At 38.6% G+C, this 20311-nt stretch overlaps 1 protein-coding gene across 4 annotated transcripts in view; it reads right to left on the bottom strand.

Moving 5' to 3' along the window:
• LOC149023729 (uncharacterized) overlaps positions 1 to 20004 on the bottom strand; it is a 55303-nt gene extending 35299 nt beyond the window's left edge. For 3 of the 4 annotated variants that reach the window (XM_089144229.1, XM_089144231.1, XM_089144232.1), the window contains exons 1-6: positions 19322 to 20004; positions 16094 to 18928; positions 10357 to 10410; positions 9583 to 9929; positions 1488 to 1565; positions 1330 to 1385 (exon numbers count right to left, since the gene is read on the bottom strand). In XM_089144229.1, the coding sequence (XP_089000355.1) occupies positions 9672 to 9929; positions 10357 to 10410; positions 16094 to 18928; positions 19322 to 19951 (3777 nt within the window). In that variant the 5' untranslated portion in view covers positions 19952 to 20004 and the 3' untranslated portion in view covers positions 1330 to 1385; positions 1488 to 1565; positions 9583 to 9671. The remainder of the gene's footprint in view (positions 1 to 1329; positions 1386 to 1487; positions 1566 to 9582; positions 9930 to 10356; positions 10411 to 16093; positions 18929 to 19321) is intronic. The other variant, XM_089144230.1, reaches the window with a different exon arrangement.
• Positions 20005 to 20311: the final 307 nt, after the last annotated feature.

Genomic DNA, 20311 nt, shown 5'->3' with positions numbered 1-20311 from the left:
ATGGTGGGATACTGGGATGTATGATAAGATAGGGCAGGTCTTGAGATATGTGACGAAAAGTTATAGGAACAGGGTGAAACTTGGATTGAGTCTAGCTATTACTACCTAGAATAGTCAATAGTCTCCCCTAGTTTCAGTGGATTTGGATGATGGAATGTGGAGATATTAGGATTCTTGATTTTGGAGGAAAATAGGGTATAAATTGAGCAGATCTAGAGATTGGGTGGTTCATTGGGGCTGAGGTTTGTATCGAAGGTAAGGGGTATGGTGGTGTGGTTGTGGGGGATATGGAGGTTCTTGATATGATCTGGAGAGAGGGAATAAAACCAGGGAATATGGGTCCAAATAAAAATAAAAATAAAGGAGAGACCAAAAGGGCAATTAATATAGACTGCCAGTAATACCTGAATAGAGCCTTGACTGTGGGATAACTCAAGTCGGTAATGAAGGTTGAACTCTGATCTTCAACCAGCCGTAGGTTTCTAGACTTGACTTCACCATTAGAACCCTTCTCAACCTTGGATCTTTAATTTCCTATTAACAGAAACCAGAACTTACACATACACGAGGAATTACTCGAAGAGAAGATTTCTTATTCAAACTCAGTCTGATCTCTCCCCATTGACTGGAAGGGTGTTCCTATACAAACTAGGGGCTGAAATTCCTAATAGTACTTGAATTCCCAGTCTGATTCTAACTTGACTTAACCTACTTGAGATCTTGATAGTTAGACCTGTACAACGACTAAATTAAAATAATAAAAAGAAGATGTCTAAAAAGAAAAGTCTCGTATGCCTAATATGCCCCTTCAAGTGGATACTGAATAGAATGCAACTATGCCACTGGTTCTATCAAGTACACTAAAGAACTGAAACAAACTGTAAATAAGCTGCTGCTGGGCAGCAGCAGTAGGGGTTCTCTTGGCCCTCCAATTGATCTTGGACTTGGAGGGATAAAATACTGCATTATAACTTGGTTATCCATGATAAACCAAAAAATTCTCAATCTCTTCCATCCTCCTATTGGTAGCTCGTATGGGCCTAAGGCATTACCTTTCATCTTTCTTAATGCTTCTTTTATATCAAACGCCCTAATTTTACCTAATTCGAGTACTCAAGTGATCTTCATTTAGATCCACTTATATAACCGACTTATTTTATAGAGGTGTAATATATTCATTCAGCCAGTTTGTGGCAGAATAAATTTTTTTATTAATAACAAGCCTCTGCCGCATCACTAGCATGAATTTAAATGTGCAAGTGTGTCGTGTGTGTGTGTGTGAGAGAGAGAGAGAGAGATAAGACAATGTTGAAGCTGCAGATAGCATACCATCAAGCTCGGAAGCTTCCATCAGTAATTGCATCCAGAGCCCCTATAAGTTCTATCTGCATGGAAACAATCACAAATGACTTATATGCATTCATTCCAGTTGAATGATCTATCACTGATTAAATTAGAACTGAGCTCAGTCTCAGAAGTGTACAAACCAGGGAGACCCTCTCTCTCTGGCATGAAGCTTGCCAATCATGCAGTGCACCACAAGTATAATCCACAAAGGACTTAAGCTGCACCAAAAGATCAGAGCGATTAAAACTAATGTTAATTACTATTTTTTATCCTGCTGGCAGGAAAAGATAAAATATTAGAAAGAAATAGGAAGAATAATCCCTCAAACCCAGTCACTCATTGTTCTTTGGAAAATTCTATACTCTGAACCAGCCATATCAAAACAGGACTGAAATTCTATGAACCAGTCAAGATGATTAAATTAGAGAAAACGAAAAAAAATAAACTATATATAAAACTATCAAACAAACGGAGAAGGATAATTCATAATTGAATGCAAAATAAATAAATAAAGCATGCACCATCTTACATGCTTAAACATAAACGTGTAATGCCACGTAGATTCCAATTCAAAATCATGTAAAATGCTAATTTCCATAGTATACTTACAGGGGAGGGTTTCTGACAATGCCAACATAAAAAAGAATCTCCACAACATACCAATAAGGGTTTGTAAAATGACAACATACTAGTAAGGGTTTGTAAAATGACAACATCCATCAGGGACCCACTATTTATCGTGCAGTAGGAGGCATATTGTAGACTGCACAACGGCAGCACATGCTTCTTTTTCCCTATCATATCATGCTATTATACAAGTGCATGTGATGTGAACTGTTTCCAGGGATTCCACAAGGCCCAGGTTTTTTCCCCAAACCCTAGGACCCCTAATTCGAAACACGGGTATTTTCTTAATTTTAACAAATTTCGTGGTGTCTAGGTGTGAAACCAACGAAATTGAGAAAAACTCAAAATTCTGGAGTTTCGGCACGAAACCAGTGATTTTATAACCTACCAAAGTAGCGTTTTGACCAAAACATATCGGTACCAAAATTTCAGTCGCCGAACTTTTGGCATGTTTCGACTGAAATTTCGGTACATTTTCAACTGAAATATCAGCAAAATTTGGAAACGAAACGAAATTTCAAAATTTTCCCTTAAGTCAAATGTTTCGGCCAAAATGTACCCACATTTTGGTTGAAACATACAAAAATTCCGGGTACCAACACTACTTTGGTAGGTTATAAAATCACTGGTTTCGTGCGGAAACTCCAGAATTTCGAGTTTTCGCCAATTTCGGTGGTTTTACCCTATAGATTTTGACTAGTTTCGAAATTTTGTTGGGTTTTTCTTGCTTTCATCCCTCATCTCACCTGATTTGTGGGACTCTATTTCATTCAAACACTAGATTTGATCCTCCATTGGTGAATTTTCTCAAATCGTGCAAGGTGAGTAACCAACTTCCCCATTTTTTTATTTTTGTTTTGTTTATGCCTTAAATCTTCTTGGATTGCTTCCAAATTTAAGTATGTTTATTCTAGAGTGTTGATCTATGAATTAGTAGTGTCAAATTAATTTTTTGTTCTTCCTAGTTTTTTTTTTCTTTTTCTGTTATTAAAAATTATTTTGTAAATTATGTATATTGCAAAAAATGTATATGTATAGTAGATGTATGAGCTTCAAATTAATGTATATGAGACATCATTTTGCTGTGATGGTGCTGAATCAATTTTATTTTTTAATTATCTATCTTTATCATTTGAAAGATATTTAAATAATTTTAAAATATTTAAATATTAAAAAAACTAATTAATTTATGTTTTAAATTTAAAAATAGAAGTATTAATGGAAGCTTGTATGTAATTTTTGGAGCATGTTGTAAAGCTTTTTAAGATACTTTGTGTGTATTTTATATATTTTTTTAAATTATTTAGATATTAAAAAAAAAAACTTAAGTGTGTCCCTCCCACTGTCACCTATCTAAGTCAACCACTAGAACCTTACTATGGTTATATGTCCCTGCCCCTGTCAACGACGATCTTCCACTCTACCACAGCCACCACCAGCCCTTCCATTAGCTCACTATCAGGATATTTTCCAACTTCCCACCATCAAGATATCTTAGCCACATAGATGAGGCCACAAACTGTCACATCCACCCAGCCGGTATCCATTCACCCGAATACTTGGGGGTGTGATCCACAGCCCCACAGATCAAGTCTCAGACAATCACCAACCATTCCACATAATAGTTCAATCATGAGCAAGAATAAATCAATGTTATAATATTAATAAGAAAATAAGTCAAGTAACAAAGATCTCAGAAGGATCTCAAAACTGAATCAAAATGCATAAGTGATGTCAAAACTAAAGTAAACAACCGGAAAGGAAAAGAAAAGTCAAAATTTCCTAAGTGTTACATCAGGTACGCGTCCTTAAGTAAAATATAGTTTTGAATCTCAAAAATCTCTTTATCATGGACGGAATAAATCAACCCTTAAGGTTGTGTTTGTTTGCAGGGTTAAAGTGGGGTGGGTAAAAAGGGGTGGGAAAGTTGTACTTGATTACCACAAAATCCCAAATATTTACCTGTTTGGTTGCCTGGGGTGGGAAACTCACCCGACAACTTTGGCCACCGTGGAATCCCTGTCGAGGCTCATTTTTCCCACCCCAGGCCCTCTCAAAACCCCACGATTTTGATGGGATTTTGAGGGGAAAATGAGGGAGAGTTGAGAAGACTGGCGGGAGATCTGCAACTGTTGGCGGGAAGTTCGGTGGAGATAGAAGATGACGGAGGAAGTGGCCGGCGGCAGAGTCAAAGGCAAAATAGGGGTAGAACGGCGGCAGAGGCAAATCTCACCTTTGATTTCTCTAATCACCACGTAGCAGCGTCGGAATCACCAGTGGCCGGCGGCATCGGAGGAAGAAGAAGAGAAAGAGAAGAGAACCAAGCAGCGGCAGTCAGCACTACCGTCAGAGAGAGAGCGCACAGCAGAGAGAGAGAGAGATAGCAGATTAGAGAGAGAGCTTAGATCAGAGAAAGAAAGAGAGCGCACGAGAGAGAGAGAGAGAGAGAGAGAGAGAGAGAGAGAGAGAGAGAGAGAGAGAGAGAGAGAGAGAGAGCAAGTGCTGAGATTCCGCTCCTTTTTCATTTCGTTGCGGAGAGAGAGAGAGAGAGAGAGAGAGAGAGAGAGAGAGAGAGAGAGAGAGAGAGAGAGAGAGAGAGAGAGAGAGAGAGAGAGCAAAGCATGGGTTTTCTTCCATTTTTCATTTCGTTGCAGGTGAGAGAGAGAAAGAGCAAGCATGCGTTTTCTTCCATTTTCCATTTCGTTGCAGGTGAGAGTGAGAGAGAGAGCAAAGCATGGCTTTTCTTCCTTTTTCATTTCGTTGCAAATGAGAGAGAGACTAATGATAATATATTATTTATAAAAAAAAAAATTAATAATGATAATATATTTTAACCTAAAATACTTTAGGGCCTGTTTGGTTACATGAGTCTGGAGATTTCAAATATCTAGAGATTTCAAATTTATAGATTTCAAATCTATGGAGTCATAATTTATAAAATTAAATGTTTGGTTGTAGAATGAAATCTGTGGATTCATCCTAAAAAACTATTTGATCGACGTGATTTTTGTGAATGTGCAAATGTATACCTTTTTTGAAATCTCTGGATTTCACCGTTTACCCATAAATCTACAGATTCACGTTTTTAGTGTAAAAATGTGAATCTCTAGATTTCATGAATCTAGAGATTTTTACAACCAAACGGGTATAATTCTCAAATTCATGAATCCAGAGATTTGAAATCTCTGGATTCATGTAACCAAACAGGCCCTTAACCACCCCATCCAACCAAACAAGTATTGAAAGTGGAAAAGTATATTTACCCATTACTTTTCCACACTTTACTATCCTGTTTCCCACCCCCACTAACATATGGGACCCACAAGTACAACTTTCCCACCCCTTTTTTTCTAGCAAACAAACGCAGCCTAAGTTGAATTAATTCTGGTATGTGCAGTCAAGACATGAACATTCTTCACTGTGAAAGTTATAATCCCTAAAATCTAGTACACCGTATAGATCTGCCGCCGGTGTCTCGAAGGGTGAGCTCAAAAGAACTCAGCGAGAAGTTCACAGACAAATAACCAGTATCACAGTCCAAATCAATACATCACATAGTGCAATATGACATGAGGCAAAATGCAACTACATTCTAACGGATGCTAGTGTCTAATGGAAGACACGCATTAAGATAGAAAACCAACCTCCTCTAGGTAGGTCTCGTCACTCTGATCTCTCACAAGTTGGTTACCGGTCTTGAGAACCTGGCTACGGGGTCAAGGCATCCCTTTCGGACTATCACTATGGCCGGGGTTTAGGTCACCACTCTCTCACCACACCATTGGTATGAATACTAGAGCGTATCAAGGTTATACCTAGCCCAATGCAAGTCAACTACTCAGTCACATCAACTTAGGTTCAGATACCTCCCCTCATGCATCTCACACTCTTAGTTCAGTATCCTCCCTTACTAGAGTCAACGTATCCTATGACACCAACCAACTCGGACTACGCCTTCTCTTAACCCTATTGGTCATCCACATACAATGGATGGGAAGCTCTCATGTCCTCTCACGAGTTGGCTACCGATCTTGAGCGCTATGAGCCCAAGTTTATTATATGCAACCCTACCAATGAATGGCCCCCACAATGTGGTTGTGTCCTCTCACAAGTTGGTTGCCGGTCTTAAGCGACCACCACCCCACATTGCTGCCACGGGTCACTCGGCAATACCCAAGCCGATAGGTTGATATGATAGGGTTCCTAACCAAACTTTACTAAACTTCCTAATCATAGCATTCAGTAATCGTGAAAAGCACTGAGGGCTTTTTAGGATTGTGTCCCATACCACCTCAAATGATGTCCCAAGACAGAAACACCCAAATAGGTATTCCCCAATTCACAATCACAACTCACATTCATGTAGCAAGAAGGTTCAATCACATTCTCAATTCATAAATCAATCTAAGTCCATAAAGTCACATGTTGATCCAAATATCAAGAGCATCATTAATCACTTATATTTTGTAATTTCAGAATCATAAACATCATTCCTAAACCCTAAAACAGCAAGAAGTAACAATATAAGCAAGTTTCATAACAACCAAGAAAGTAACAATCGTTATGTACAATGGAACGTCCTCACCTTGCTATTGGTTTGCAACCTTGTAGAATAAGTCAAAAAGTATGTTCACACTTCCCAAAAAGACCTATTAACATGTTGGTTCAAAGTTAGAAATAACCATAGAGGTCTGACATTTAAAAGAGAAACAAACGACCAATAGTGTAGGGTGTGGTTGGTCAGGCTAGTTGCCTAGGGCAACTGATCGAGGCAAAGGTTGGTCGCTCGGGTGGGTCGCCCAAGGCAACCAAGGCATTCAACCACCTTACGAGTACAGACAGATTCTACTTAGATTGACAGAAGGCTTTCCGAAAGGATTATAAACTACTTTGAAAATATTTAGAAAATTCTAAAATAATACTAGAACATGATCTATCATAGTTTAGATATCAAACAAAACAAAAAGAATGAAAACCTAATGAATCCTATATTAGGTCTTCTCGAATTGATCCAAAGATTCACGGATGAACCAGAGTGAATGGGGATTCACTCTAGAGTAAAAGGGTAGAAGAAGTAGGTTGATACAGTAACTAAAAGCCTTCAACTAGGTCTTGATAGTAGGAGGAATCAATCATAGAAGAGAACTAGAACAAAGAAGATGAATATTAACCTTTAAGAAAGCAAATCGTCGTTCGGAAACCTTGACGGATGCTCTCCAAACTGTCTTTCACCTTTAAGGAGTGTTCTCTGACGAGCTCTAATGTTCTCTAATGGCTTTAGATCATAATAACAAGTTTTAGAACAAAAACACATTAAATAGGGCTTTAAAAATCAAATTTCCAAAATTGCCATGTTTCTCCCGGTCCCGGAACCAGGCTGGTCGCCTGGGCTGGTAACCACAGTCGACCAGCCCCTAGAACCTTTGTTCCAGAAGCAAAGCCAAGGCCCTAAAATCCCAACCTCTGCCCTAGTTCCTATTCCATACTATAAAAGAGTCCTACTTGGTTTTCTAGAACCTTTTACATGTGTCATCACAATATACATGATCCATCTACCAAGTCCGACAACTTCCGAGTTACATCTCCTTCCAAACTCTGACAAAACTCTCAACTCAACATCATCTCCATGTAATTCCATTGGTTTGGAATTCAACCCAATGGTCTCTGCCTGGATGGCCCACAGTTGCCTTCTTCCCACACTCCAGGTCTTCGGACCTACAGTAAGGATTTTCGAGTTAGGATTTTAGGGGATTTAACACATACAAAGCTGTAGTTGTTCACTATGTCAAAAATTATATGGACCAAACATCATGGGACATGTATTGTCACTTGTATGGGGTGCAGAGGGAAGAGCGAGACATGGAATAGAGTAGACTTGTAATTGATAATATTCACAGTTCTTCTCATATATATTATATAATTGAATGTTACATTTTCAATGGGTTTTTTTTGGGTAAACTAGTAGTTCCATTGTGTTTGTTATGCTTGAAATAGGTAGTATGTAAGAATCTAGATCATTTTGAGTCCACATAAGGCTCAAAATTGAAGTTCGAAACTTCAAAAAAAAAAATTTGTTTCGACCGGAATTTCAATTGAAACTTGAAAAGTTCGGCCTTTTCTTTGGACGAAATTCAAGTTTCGACCAAAAATTTTCCTTGCTCCCAACTCTACGGCACCTATAGGACCCCTCTCCCTTCAACCCTAGCTCATCCCCTACCATCCTTTAATCCTGTAACCCTAGATACAGCCCTTCCGCTTTCCCCTTTCTCCCTCTTTTCTTCCTCTAACCTGCGGCAGCTGAGGAGAAGCAGAAAACCTAAAATGCAGAATTTTACCTACCTTAGAACATCCATATCTCTCAAACCCCAACTCCAATCACCTTCCCCTATTAGGATTAGCCTTCCCAACCCTTCTCCTACAGTCGGTCCCAATCCAAGAAACCCAAACTTTTTAGGACTCTTCAAACCTATGCTAAACCACTAGGACTGACCTAAACACACTAGAACAAACCGGAAATGGTAAATCCCCAACAACAGCCACTTCCTAAGCCCAACCGAACTCTAAAAACAGCATTCCTTAAGCCCTAACCTGGAATTATAATTCTGGAACTCCAAGACAGCAGCAGCCAAACTCAAGTAGTCTTCCTCCCACGCCCTAGAATCCCTAAAACCTGAACCTAAACCTATTACCAGACCTGAAACTGAAATTACAGCAAGGTTATAAGCTTTAAAACTAGATTCTCTTGTTCTAAGCCTGGCCAAACCCTTCTTGGGTACTGTTTTGTTACTTAGAAACCCAATTCCTCCAAGAAATCTCCTATAAGACTGCTGGTTCCCTAGAGAGGATCGTCCGTGAACCTAAGTCTAGGGCAACATCCTAGAATTTTGGCTCACATCAACATGTACTCTTGTTTCGTGGCTAACTTTTCATGTGAATATTCTATCCTTTGTTTTTATTAGTATACCATCTTTTCCTCATTATTATTTCTTAATTTTCTATTAGTTTTTCATGATGGTATCCTTTGTATTTACTAAATAATAATGTTAATATTAATGATTCCTAAAAAAAGCATAGCTTTTTCAGCTAAATATTTGTTTCTTTATTTTGAAACTCTGTCCCACGTTTCTCCCCTCTAAAAAGAGAACTTTCTAAAAATTCTTTCGTTTGTATACTATTTACATCTGCATTGTCTTTGTGCGTTTAATATCTTTTCTTTTTTTTTTTTTTTTGGGGGGGGGGGGGTGTCAAAAATTCACATTTTCTTCTTAGTTCAAGGAATTGGTTCATAGACACTTCACCTTATTGGAGGGGTATTTTGGTCTTTTTAAAAAAATAAGGGATCTACCTAATATTTTGATTTGTTTTGGGTTGGCAACTCAAGGGGTGCCACTGATAATTTCCCATATTTTCTAATTGACCAACAAATCTGTAGCAAGTCCAGCGACCACTATTTTCAGCCAATAGACCAAAATAATCTACCATAACCGCCAGTGGACAAAATAGTAGAAACTGCAGCAAAACCCACCATTTAAGTCTAACAAGAAAAATCATCAGCAACTTCAGAATATTATAATAAAAATTACAGAAGATATGCTTAAAGTATCTCACCTGAGGTTGAATAAAGCAGTTGATAACTGGCTTTACCAACTCGAAAGCTAAACAAACCAACGGCCCAGATATGGTTAAGTATTTGTAAGTTACAATGGATCTCCTACATGAAGAGTACTTCCAGTGGACATTATCTGCAATGTTGTGCCTTTGGTAATCCAGGCAGTTAGTTCTGGTGAATGCTCGAGGCAATGTAGTGGATGTAGACTTTTATCCTCCAATTGAACCCCATACACAAATGGGAGTCTAAGTGTAAGGAAACTCTCCGGAGGTAAGATCACCCGACACCCAAGACTGAACTTTGACTGTTGGTCCTTATCCATTACAGATGAAGGAATGCATGATGACTGCAATTAAAGCACTCGTTATTTCAAGGATGAATAAAATTCACAAATTCCAACAAGGTCCATAAAACCAACAACAGCACATTAAATGAGAATTCTCATTCTGCTACAAGTTTGCAATTGTAGTGATGCTATAAATGACTATCTGATACAAGGCAGCGAGACTGGGACTGGGGGCAACCTTATATATTCCATCATAAAGGCCAAAATTTGACCGATTATGGATAAGGTTGAAATCAGAAAAGACTCAAAATTACCATGAAAAGAGATAATGGCATACACATTCTTGTCTGTTAAATTCGAAGCACTACCTAAACTGCCACATGGCAGTCATACCAAGTTACCGAATTGGAAACCATCAGTCAAAATAGCTAATGCATAATGAAATCATAGGTTTGTAGATGTATAATGGATAATGGCTGATGCATACCTCAAACTGTATAACTGGACATGTTGCTAAGACAATTGGAAATGGAGGAGTGACCTGCAAACAGAAAAAGAAATAAAATACCTCTCGTCAATGGCATAACTCAAGAAAGCAACAATAATCCTCACCAATTAACAGTAATTTTTCTTCAGTTGCACTAGCCTGGCTAGACAAAGAAACCCAGTTTGGAAGCCCAGACCAAGGAGAACCAAACCAACCTAAACTAGGCCATGGAATTCCAGTTGGCTTATAATTTAATTTTATTGAATGTATATTTTGTAAATTTACAATAATTATTTTATGGGATTCTAGCTGTCAATTGATAGTCCTGATTTATTCATTAAGTTGGAATAGGAAACATGAGATGGATATAGATTTAAAATATAGAGACAAAGTGGAGCCTTCTATACAACATCTAATTGAACCCTGTGGCAATCCTAAGTAAAAGGTTCGAGAAGAGAGTACCAAATCTCCAAGACTAGTGGTGGGTAATATCTTGAAGAGAAAAAGCTAGTAGACTGGCTGGATTAAAGAAACTGAACTCAGAGTCCAACTATTCAATTGTTTGGACAGGAAATCCAACTGGTGTTTTCACTTCTAAATCAGTGTAGAGTATCATCAAAGTAAATGGGAAGAAAGTAAGCTGGTGCAAGTCAGTATGGTTCACAAGAAACATACCAAGGCACTCCTTCATTAGTTGGAGATGCTTGTGAAATGCTCTCCCTATAAGAGACTAATCTCATAAGGAACATCAAGTACAGCAGGACATGCACTCCTTTATCGGGAAGCATGGGCAACTCAAAATTACCTGTTTTGTGCTTGAAGTTTTTCCTCTTTGGTTTGGAAGTACATCTACTCTCTGGATGTTGTAACGTTGGAAGACCTCTTACTATGGAAAAAGAAGTTATTTGAATGAAATATTATTTTTGGGAAGAAGAGAAAATTGGATAGGGAACTTGGCAATTTGTGCTTCTGTGTATCATCTATGGGCTGACAAAACCCTATGTTCAGAATTACACACTGCAACATAGGATCATAAGTAAACAGAAATTAAGTCAATCAACAAGGTCAATGTCAACTTTCATGGATGGCATTCAAATTCTGGTAAAAGGTAGTAGACTGCTAGTTTATCAAAATCCCAAAACCCTGCAAGGTTTTAATGGCTGCATTGAGCTAAACAATCAGTCATCAAATCTGGAAATTGAAATTGGACAGATTGGAAGACCGATGATGTCTCATATCAGAGGCTCTGATCAACTTCGGAACCAGATCAAGGGATCCTCTAGGGTATCCCCATAATGCACTCAAATATAGAGCTCAAGACAATGCCGCTGCAAGCTTTTTCTGGTGCAATAATATCAATGATGCAGAACACAGCCTTGGACAAACCCAAACCCAACCAGGTTTCCAGAAGCAAGATGAACCAAGTTGAGTCATCAGTCTAGTGGGATTTAAGGAAATTAATTATTTGGGGAAATAATGTATTATTTTGGTATGGAAGTTAGATTCATAGGATATTTGGTTTCTACTTACTTTTAGTTTCCTACTTTGAATCAGTTTCTTAGTTGGGGTTTAGTCTTAACTTAGGAATCTAACAATTTTCTATGGATATGATGTAATCCCCCTTGTTAGATAGAGAATTTCAACAGAATGGATTGAGTTATGTTTGTGAGAGCCTATGTGGCTGCTATTTGCGTGTGAACACTCTTTCCTGTTTCCCCTTCTCCTTTCTATCTATTCTTCTAATTTTTCTGCTGCAAAAGAAAGAGGGAAGGAGAAGAGTGCTCACACGCACACATAAGCCAATAGGCTCTCACAAACATAACAAAGATCCATTCTATTCAATCTCTGTTTAACAATGAGGGATTACATCATATATACAGAAAATTAGAAAACTCCTAAATTGAGACCAGCAACTTAACTAAAAAACCCATTCAAACTAGGAGATTAAAGTAATTCGAAACCAAATATCATACGAATTTGGCTTCTAAAATAAACAGAACATTAAAAAATAAATAAATAAATAAATAAAGATTCCCGAAGGAATATATTTTCGAAAATCCTACTAGACACACAACTCAAACTATACCTAGTTCATCTTAGTCTAGAAACCTGGTTGCGTTCGGGTCGGCCAAGGATGTTTTGCATCAACTCTCTCAATGGCCAATGCTGAGAAAAACTCACACCCTAGTTTTGTAAAATAAGAGAATCAATATTGTGTGATCGGCATCTGTAAATATTGACTTTGATGGCACAATGATCTAAAGCATCTCATAGTCAATTGGTTGATGGACATTAGCAAATGATGTCTTTCAAACGTAATTTACTCATGGGGCTTCACCTTTGAACTATTCTTCAATGTCAACTTTGATCAAAATCTATTCATCAATTCAAGTATCTGTCTCAGAAGATTACACTATCCAAACTGGCACCATTTTTTTAAAACATACACGGAGAATCATGATGCCCAAAGTAAAAGAAGCTCTTTGGAGGATGAAATAGGCAAGGCAAAAGGTCCAGATAAAATCCCAATAGAAGTATGGAAGAGCTTAAATTTGCTTTAATAAGATTATGAGCATAAGGAAAATGCCAGATACAAAAATAATGAGGATATTCAAAGCTATAATAACTTTAGAGGCAAAAAAAAGATGAGTCATACTATGAAATAGGAGAGAGAATAAATTTGGTTTTATGCCAAAAAGATCTACAATGAAAGATGTTTACCTTGTTAGGAGATTTATGTAAAAGTATAGAAAGTGTAAGAAAGATCTTTACAAGGTCTTCGCTGACCTAGAAAAAGCTAATGAAGAATCCATAGAAAGTTAATTTGTCAAGTAATAGAGAAGAGAAACGTTTCAAGTAAATAACTAGACATAGTTAAGAATAGCTATGATGGTTTGGTGATAAGTGTAACAATTTTTTTTTTTTTTTTGGGGGGGGGGGGGGGAGGCAAGGTCGTGAATTCTCAATTACAATTGGGTTACATCAAAGATCAGCTTTAAGCCCATATTTATTTGCACTTATAATTTATGAATTTACCTAAGGTACTCAAAAAAAGGGTCCTTGGTGTATGTTTTTCACTCATGATATTATTTTTGGCAGATGAGACACAAGTGGGGATTAATACCAAGTTAGAGCTATGGAGAGTAACTTTTAAATTCACTCATTATATTATTTTGGTAGATGAGACACAAGTGGGGATTAATACCAAGTTAGAGCTATGAAGAGTAACTTTGGAATAAAAAGGTTTTAAACTAAGTAGAACAAACACGGGATATCTAGGGTGTAGAATCTGTAGATTTGGTTGTGATTAAATGGATAATGAGGTGTGAAATTTGATGAGAAGACTCCATAAAGCGATTATTTTAGGTATTGTGGCTCAATCATAAATAAAGAAGCTAAAAAAGAGGATGATGTTTCTCAAAGAATTAAAATAGGGTGGACGACATGCCAAGGAGCGTATGGGGTTTTGTTTAACCAACATATTACTTTAAACCTCAACGGAAAATTTTATGGGACTATCATATGATTATCTATGGTGTAATGTGCAAAGTGTTGGGTTGTTAAAAAGCATCATATAGATAAACTGAACTTAAATGAGGATGCTGAAATGGATGAATAGAAAAACTAAAAAGGATAGAGTAACGAATGATTATACTAGAGCTCGGTTGGGAATAGCTCCAACAAATGATAAGCTATGAGAGAGTTGTTTGAGACGGCAAAACCATGTTAAATGGAGGCCTTTAAAGGCCCTTGTATGGAGGAGTGACATGATCTAGACCAAATGAACTAAAAAAGAGCTAAGAGCAAACCAAAATAACCTTAGGACCAGTGGTGAGAAAGTATATACATGGAATAGGCCTTGTATCCAGTATGGCTCAAATAGAGCTAATTGGAAGGCAAGGATCCATGTACAACCCATTTGGTTGGTAAAAGGCTTCTTGTTATTGCTGTTGTCGTCGTTGCAAGAGTGGTCTGCTTTGGAGGGCTTCCACAAGGAGAGAATTAGAAGAATAGGAAGAGGGGCAAGGATATTGCATGAGAGAGGGGAAAGGGGGCAAAGAGAGTCCACTCTGACACATCAACCACATAGGCTCTCAGGAATATAACTCAATCCATTCTATTCAATATCGAAAGCCATCGGGAGTGCTCCCTGTCAGGGGAGACGATCCAGACTCTTCAATATCTGCCTAATGAGGGGGGATTATATCATATGTAGAGAAAATTGAGAGACTCCTAAATTAAGACTAACTCCCTAACTAAGAAACTAATACAAACTAGGAAAGTTAAAGTAAATTCGAACTTCGAAAAAAACACAACACAATTTAAAAAAAATACATTATTTCCCCTTAATTATATTTTCCTAAAATCCTAATAGACCCATGACTCAAATTGGACGTAGTTTATCTTGATCTAGAAGCCTAGTGAGATTTGGTTGGTTCAAGACTATGTTTCTGCATCAATTGAGTAAGCAACAAAAGCATCAGAAAACCCTAAAAATTTCTATATCAAGAAATCCTCGAGCAAGCTTAAATGGTAACAACAGAAATGAATACTTACATAAAGGAAAACAGAGTACATAGAAAAGAGAATGTGACCTAGGGCTTCCCTCCAATAACAGGGGCCAAAATCCCACTAATCCCAAGGATTTCCCACCCCTTTACTTAGGCTGCGTTTGTTTGCTGGAATAAAGGTGGGATGGGAAAATTCTTGAAAAAACAAACTTTTCCTTTAAATCCGAAGAGTGTAATTTGTTTGGTTGCTTGGGGTGGGAAAGTTAGAGACAAGCTTCATTAAATTAAGGAAACTTGTCTGGTGACATGGCAAGCTAACTTTGTCACCCCATGCCTTTTGAAAACCCCACAAAATATGGGGGACTTTGTGGAAAAGTGTGGAAAACCAAAAAGTGGGACCCACAATTAACACTTTTCCACAAAATCCCTTCATTTCCTTTCATTCTCCCTTACCCCATTACACATGGGGCCCACATATTTTTTTTCCCACCCCACCTTTGCAAGCAAACGCAGTCTTAGTCTCACAGTAACTCAAACAGAGAAGACAAAAGTTCTTTTTAATTATAAATCATGGAGGCTCTTTGGGTCTTACAACCCTTAAAGCAAAACCAAGTAAAACCGAATTTCCTACTAGAACACTCATAGAAAGTTATAGTCTCACAGTAGCTCCAACAGAGAAGACAAAAGTTCTTTTTAATTTATAAATCATGGAGGCTCTTTGGGTCTTACAACCTTTAAGCAAAACCAAGAAAAACCGAATTTCCTAATAGAACACTCATAGAAAGTTATAGTGCGACTAAGAAACAAGAATTAAAAATGAAAAAGTAGGCTCTACTATATGCGGCAGTCCTGGAACAACTTAACTACTTATTGGCCAATAAAAGAACATGAAACCAAAAGAAATGTCTAGCCCAGTATTTTGCTAGTACACCCAGACAACAGCAATTTAAAAGAAGCTGCTAATGCCTATTTAGCAAGGCCCAACAAAGGACTCTTAAAGCCTGTTTGCTGCGGCAGTACTTTCTAAAGTCCCCAGCACCACCTCTTAGATGGGAAAACTAAATACAACAGACAGATCAGAAGATACACAGAATGTCCATTCAGTTAAAGTGTAAATCATAAACATATCCATGCATTCAGCACATACAGGGCTACGGTATATCAATAATGAGAAAACAAGTTCTGCACTATGAAATAAAAAGACGAAACTAAATGAAGAGATTTACCAGAAAAATCCTTTGAAGCTGTGATACTGTACTTGCAAACTTGAGTTTCTGTGTATCTTTCTTACTCCTTGGTTTTCTACAGTGTGGGCAGTCCATATATAATGGCAAATTCCTATTCAAAAGCGCAAATGCAGACCCACCATCATCAAGCATAACAGATTGAAGGTTCTCTTCAAGGTCTTTTACAGATCTCAAGTGTGTTCCATCCCAATATTGGTTACCACCGGCCATTATCTCCTTTGACTTATTTGAAGTTCTCACCTTATTTACAACAGTGCCAGCTATTTCCTTTGAACGTGGATAATCTTTTTCCTGGCCACCATTCTTAGTCAAGTTCAATTGCTCTTCAACTTTCTGCTCAGAATTTTCCCAACATGAAGGAGAATTAGCATCTTCAGCAGATAAATATGGGTAACCAAGCTCATTGAGACGCTCAGGAGTTAACAAGAAACGATGGCCATGGGGACACTCATGCTCAAATCCAACATAAACTACAGCTTGCTTCACAGAAGAACTTGGTTTGATGTTACCACCACCATTCATGTTCACTGGAACTACATTGCTTCCTATCTGTAAAAAAGGGTCACTACCTTTGTAGCTGTTACTCCTCACCCCATTCAAACTTTCCCGAACAGAAGAAAGACCTTCAGATTTTTTAAGTCCTTCACCATTGCCAGTTGCAAGAATCTGCTGCTCACTTCTATTTCTTGTGCCACTTCTCTTACCCTTTTCAGAACCCACTGCAGGCTGTCTCCTCTGCTGAAGCGGAGGAAAAGCTGAATCTGCAGCTACTGATCCAGCAACAACCTCAGAAAAGGGTTTCCTCATTGTAAAATGTGGAAGACCCCTACCAAAACTGATTTTCTTATCATCATAAACATTCTCTGAGTGTTTTCTATGACCTTCTACCTCATTTTGTACTTCTACTTGGAGTGACTGAGCACCAGCTTTTTTAAATTCTTCTGCAGAAGATTCCACCTTGGGTTCCTCAGATATAATTAGAGCTCCTTTCTGAGTTATACTCGCTGATGAAGTCTTTGGCTGTTTGGGTTTCTCAAGCAAGATTGTCCATTTCAGAAGAAACTTCTCACTGGTGCAGAAACCACTTTGACACAAGCCCTTAGAGGGTTCATAATACCGTGAACCTCCAAGTCGAATCAGATTCCATGAGGAGGGTAGAATAGGACCTACATTGCTTACATTTGGTAGTTGAAGAGCTGGAAGGGGCCTATCACATTCAGGAAAGAATTTCGAAGTATCATTGGCAGCTTCAAAATCAAAAGGATCATCTCTCATGCACCGGGAACGGCCACAAGCGCAAGCATGAAGAAAAATAAACCCACTAGAATGCTGCTTAACCTCAGCTCCTGAAAATGAACCACCAATCTCAATGTTGTGTCTCTGATGCATGCATGGTTTTCCTGTCAAACTAACAGCATCACAAAGTTGCCTCCCCAATCTCCAGATGGATGTGCATTCTTCTTCTAACTTCTTAGCGAAAGATTGCACAGCAGGTCCCTTGACCATTGACCGAAAAGCACACAATGCTTTTTGTAGCTGTGCCTCATGCAGGAAAGTTGGATAACAAGCAGGTAAACCACTCAGATAGACCTCCTTTGCAGCTGGTATAGATCGCTGGCACCAAGCAGTTGAAAATTTCATGTTCAGGCCTTTACCACTTCCCAGCCAAGATAAAGCAGCTTCTCTAGGATCTGTTCCTCCAGAAGCAACTCCATCAAACTTTGATGAGACAGCATTACGCCTAGGAGGCTTTCGTTTACTGAATTCAGTTTCCTCAAGACTCCGATGTCTAGCAGAAATCACAGCATCTACAATAAGTTGACTAGACAATAACCAGTTCTCCAGAGTTGGAAGCTCAGGAGGAGGAGTAAATGATTTTCCAGATGCAACCGAGGCAGCTGCAGCAGCCGCAGCAACAGCTACCATACCAACACCAGCAGCAGAACCACTGCTAGTGTTGGTCGATAAGCCACCTTTCCCTCTTAGACTATCAGATTGCCTATAGATGAACTCCTTAATAGATTGAACATCCTCTTTACTTGAACTCTGGTAGTGACTTTCAAGCAGAAGAGTGTCAGAGGATGTCTTTCCATTTATAACATCATCCAAAATACCACAGGCAAAATCCAGAGATTCACCTGTCTGGTTCATTAATCTGTCCAATAGAGCAACAGGTCTTGACGCATCAAGGGAAAACAAAGGTGCTGAATTTGCATTGCCCCCTCCTCTAGACCCAGAATGACCAACCTCAGAGCCAGACAGTGTACGGCATTTCTTGATCAAAAAGCGGATCTGTGTTTCGAGAGACGACTGTAGCTTCTTCTTGAGATTACCTTCAGATTTACTTGTTGGGCGTGCAAGCATAACAACCGAACTTGAACCTTTCATGGACAAGCTTGGCCGAGGTACTCCATTCAAACCAGCTGGTGACAAAGAATCTGATGATTCCTCTGTCTGAGACCCATGAGTTGGGCCATCTGGGAAGTCATCAAGGAAGACAAAAAGCATAATTGGCGTACATTGCCCTGGAAATAAAGAAGCATAGGAACCCAACCCTGACATGAGAGAAATAGAGGAATTGTGACGTCCAGTGATGCTACCACTTCTACTTGGAGAAGAATTTTTGGAAGAATTCCCTGGAACAGTTAGCTGCGAAGAGGACGAAGAGGGGTACTTGGAGGTAAATAAGGGTACAATCCGGGATTTCACAAATGGAGACAACGCATGTTTTGCAGCTTGCAATATTCGAAACTTCTTCAACATTTGGGTATCGAAACGCGATCCCTCCTGAAGGAATATAATTATATGGCAAACCTGCATCGATAATGAAAGTGTTCGTCTGAATTATAGAAACTTATGAAGGCACTTCCAATTAGACCGACCAATGTAAAGCAATTAAAAAGATATTTTACGATTCTATTTCAGCTTGTAACATTCCTACTCTTATCATTCCATTTCATCCGTCAAGAATTCTGTTTCCAATCAGCAGCTAAAACCCATTACAGGAAACACACTGAAGTTTAACTTACTGATACTATACCAGTCATCGATTATTTATTTGAGACTTACAATGCCAAGCAAAGACTTAGATTCACTGAATAGTCGAAATTCCATTTTTCTTTCCATATCATGTAATATTCACATCTTTCAAGATAATAATGGGACTAGAAGAGGAGAAAAGAATTGAGAAGAAGCACAATAACTTACAGAGAACATAACGAGCATGCCCTGGAGCTCCCCATATTCGCATTCTTCCAGTGCGGAGTCAAATCCTGGAGAAGACTCCGACAGTCCTTCAAAAGCCGGACATTTGATGGAAGAAAATTGCAAAAATATGATTCCTTTCTCCACCTCGTGATAATAACTGATCCTTCTACTCCGGAACCAATCTCTGGCCGCCTGTCCCAGGTCTTCGTCTCCCGTACTGTGTGGCTGAACTGGAAATTTTCTATCGAGATTGCCTGATCCAAAAACATTGGCATCAAGAATACGGTTGATGAGTTGGGTAACATCATCCTCTCTCCTCCCAATAAAACCTACAACAACAACGCCGCCTTCTGTAGATACAATTTGAGACGATGCGGATGCCGAAGCCCCCGTCGAGTTCGAAGATGAAGAAGAACATGAGGGATTGATTAAAAGGGGAGCAGCAGATGAAGGAGGGAGTTCAAACGCGCGTGTTGTTGGAACAGGAGTAATAGTTGCAGCAGAAGAAGCAGAAGCAGAAGCTAAAGCAGAGGAAGAGTGCGTAATTGCAGATGCAGAAGACGAAGAGGTTGCCGTAGAAGAAGAGGGACGAATCAGGACTCGAAGGGAAGAGGTATTGGATGCATCCATGGATATTCAAAAAGATGGATAACCTTCTTCGGTGAATATAAGGGACAGGACCATTAATGTTACTGGATTTTATTTTTTTTTTCTCATTTTGGGTAATGGGTTATTTTAAATTTTTCCAGGGGTGTAATTTTAATCGAGACAAGTCCTTCACCAAAAATATGAAAAATCAAGACAAGCACCAATTGAGTCAAGTATTGTAAAACAGCTTTTTACATGCATCACCTCGAAAACAATTTATTTACATGTATTCTCTCAAAGGTCATGAACTACAATTAGCTCCTTCAAAGTTAAAGCTGCCAATTTTATTTTTCAAATTAATCAACCCTATCATTTTACCCAAGGTTCAAAGGGCGTCGGTTA

This window comes from Hakea prostrata, chromosome 2, assembly GCF_041222555.1.
Source record: "Hakea prostrata isolate BN-2017 chromosome 2, UWA_Hpros_2, whole genome shotgun sequence".
Lineage (NCBI taxonomy): Eukaryota > Viridiplantae > Streptophyta > Magnoliopsida > Proteales > Proteaceae > Hakea > Hakea prostrata.
The sequence above is the reverse complement of the archived record's forward strand: the minus strand, read 5'-3'. Positions and strand labels throughout refer to the sequence as shown.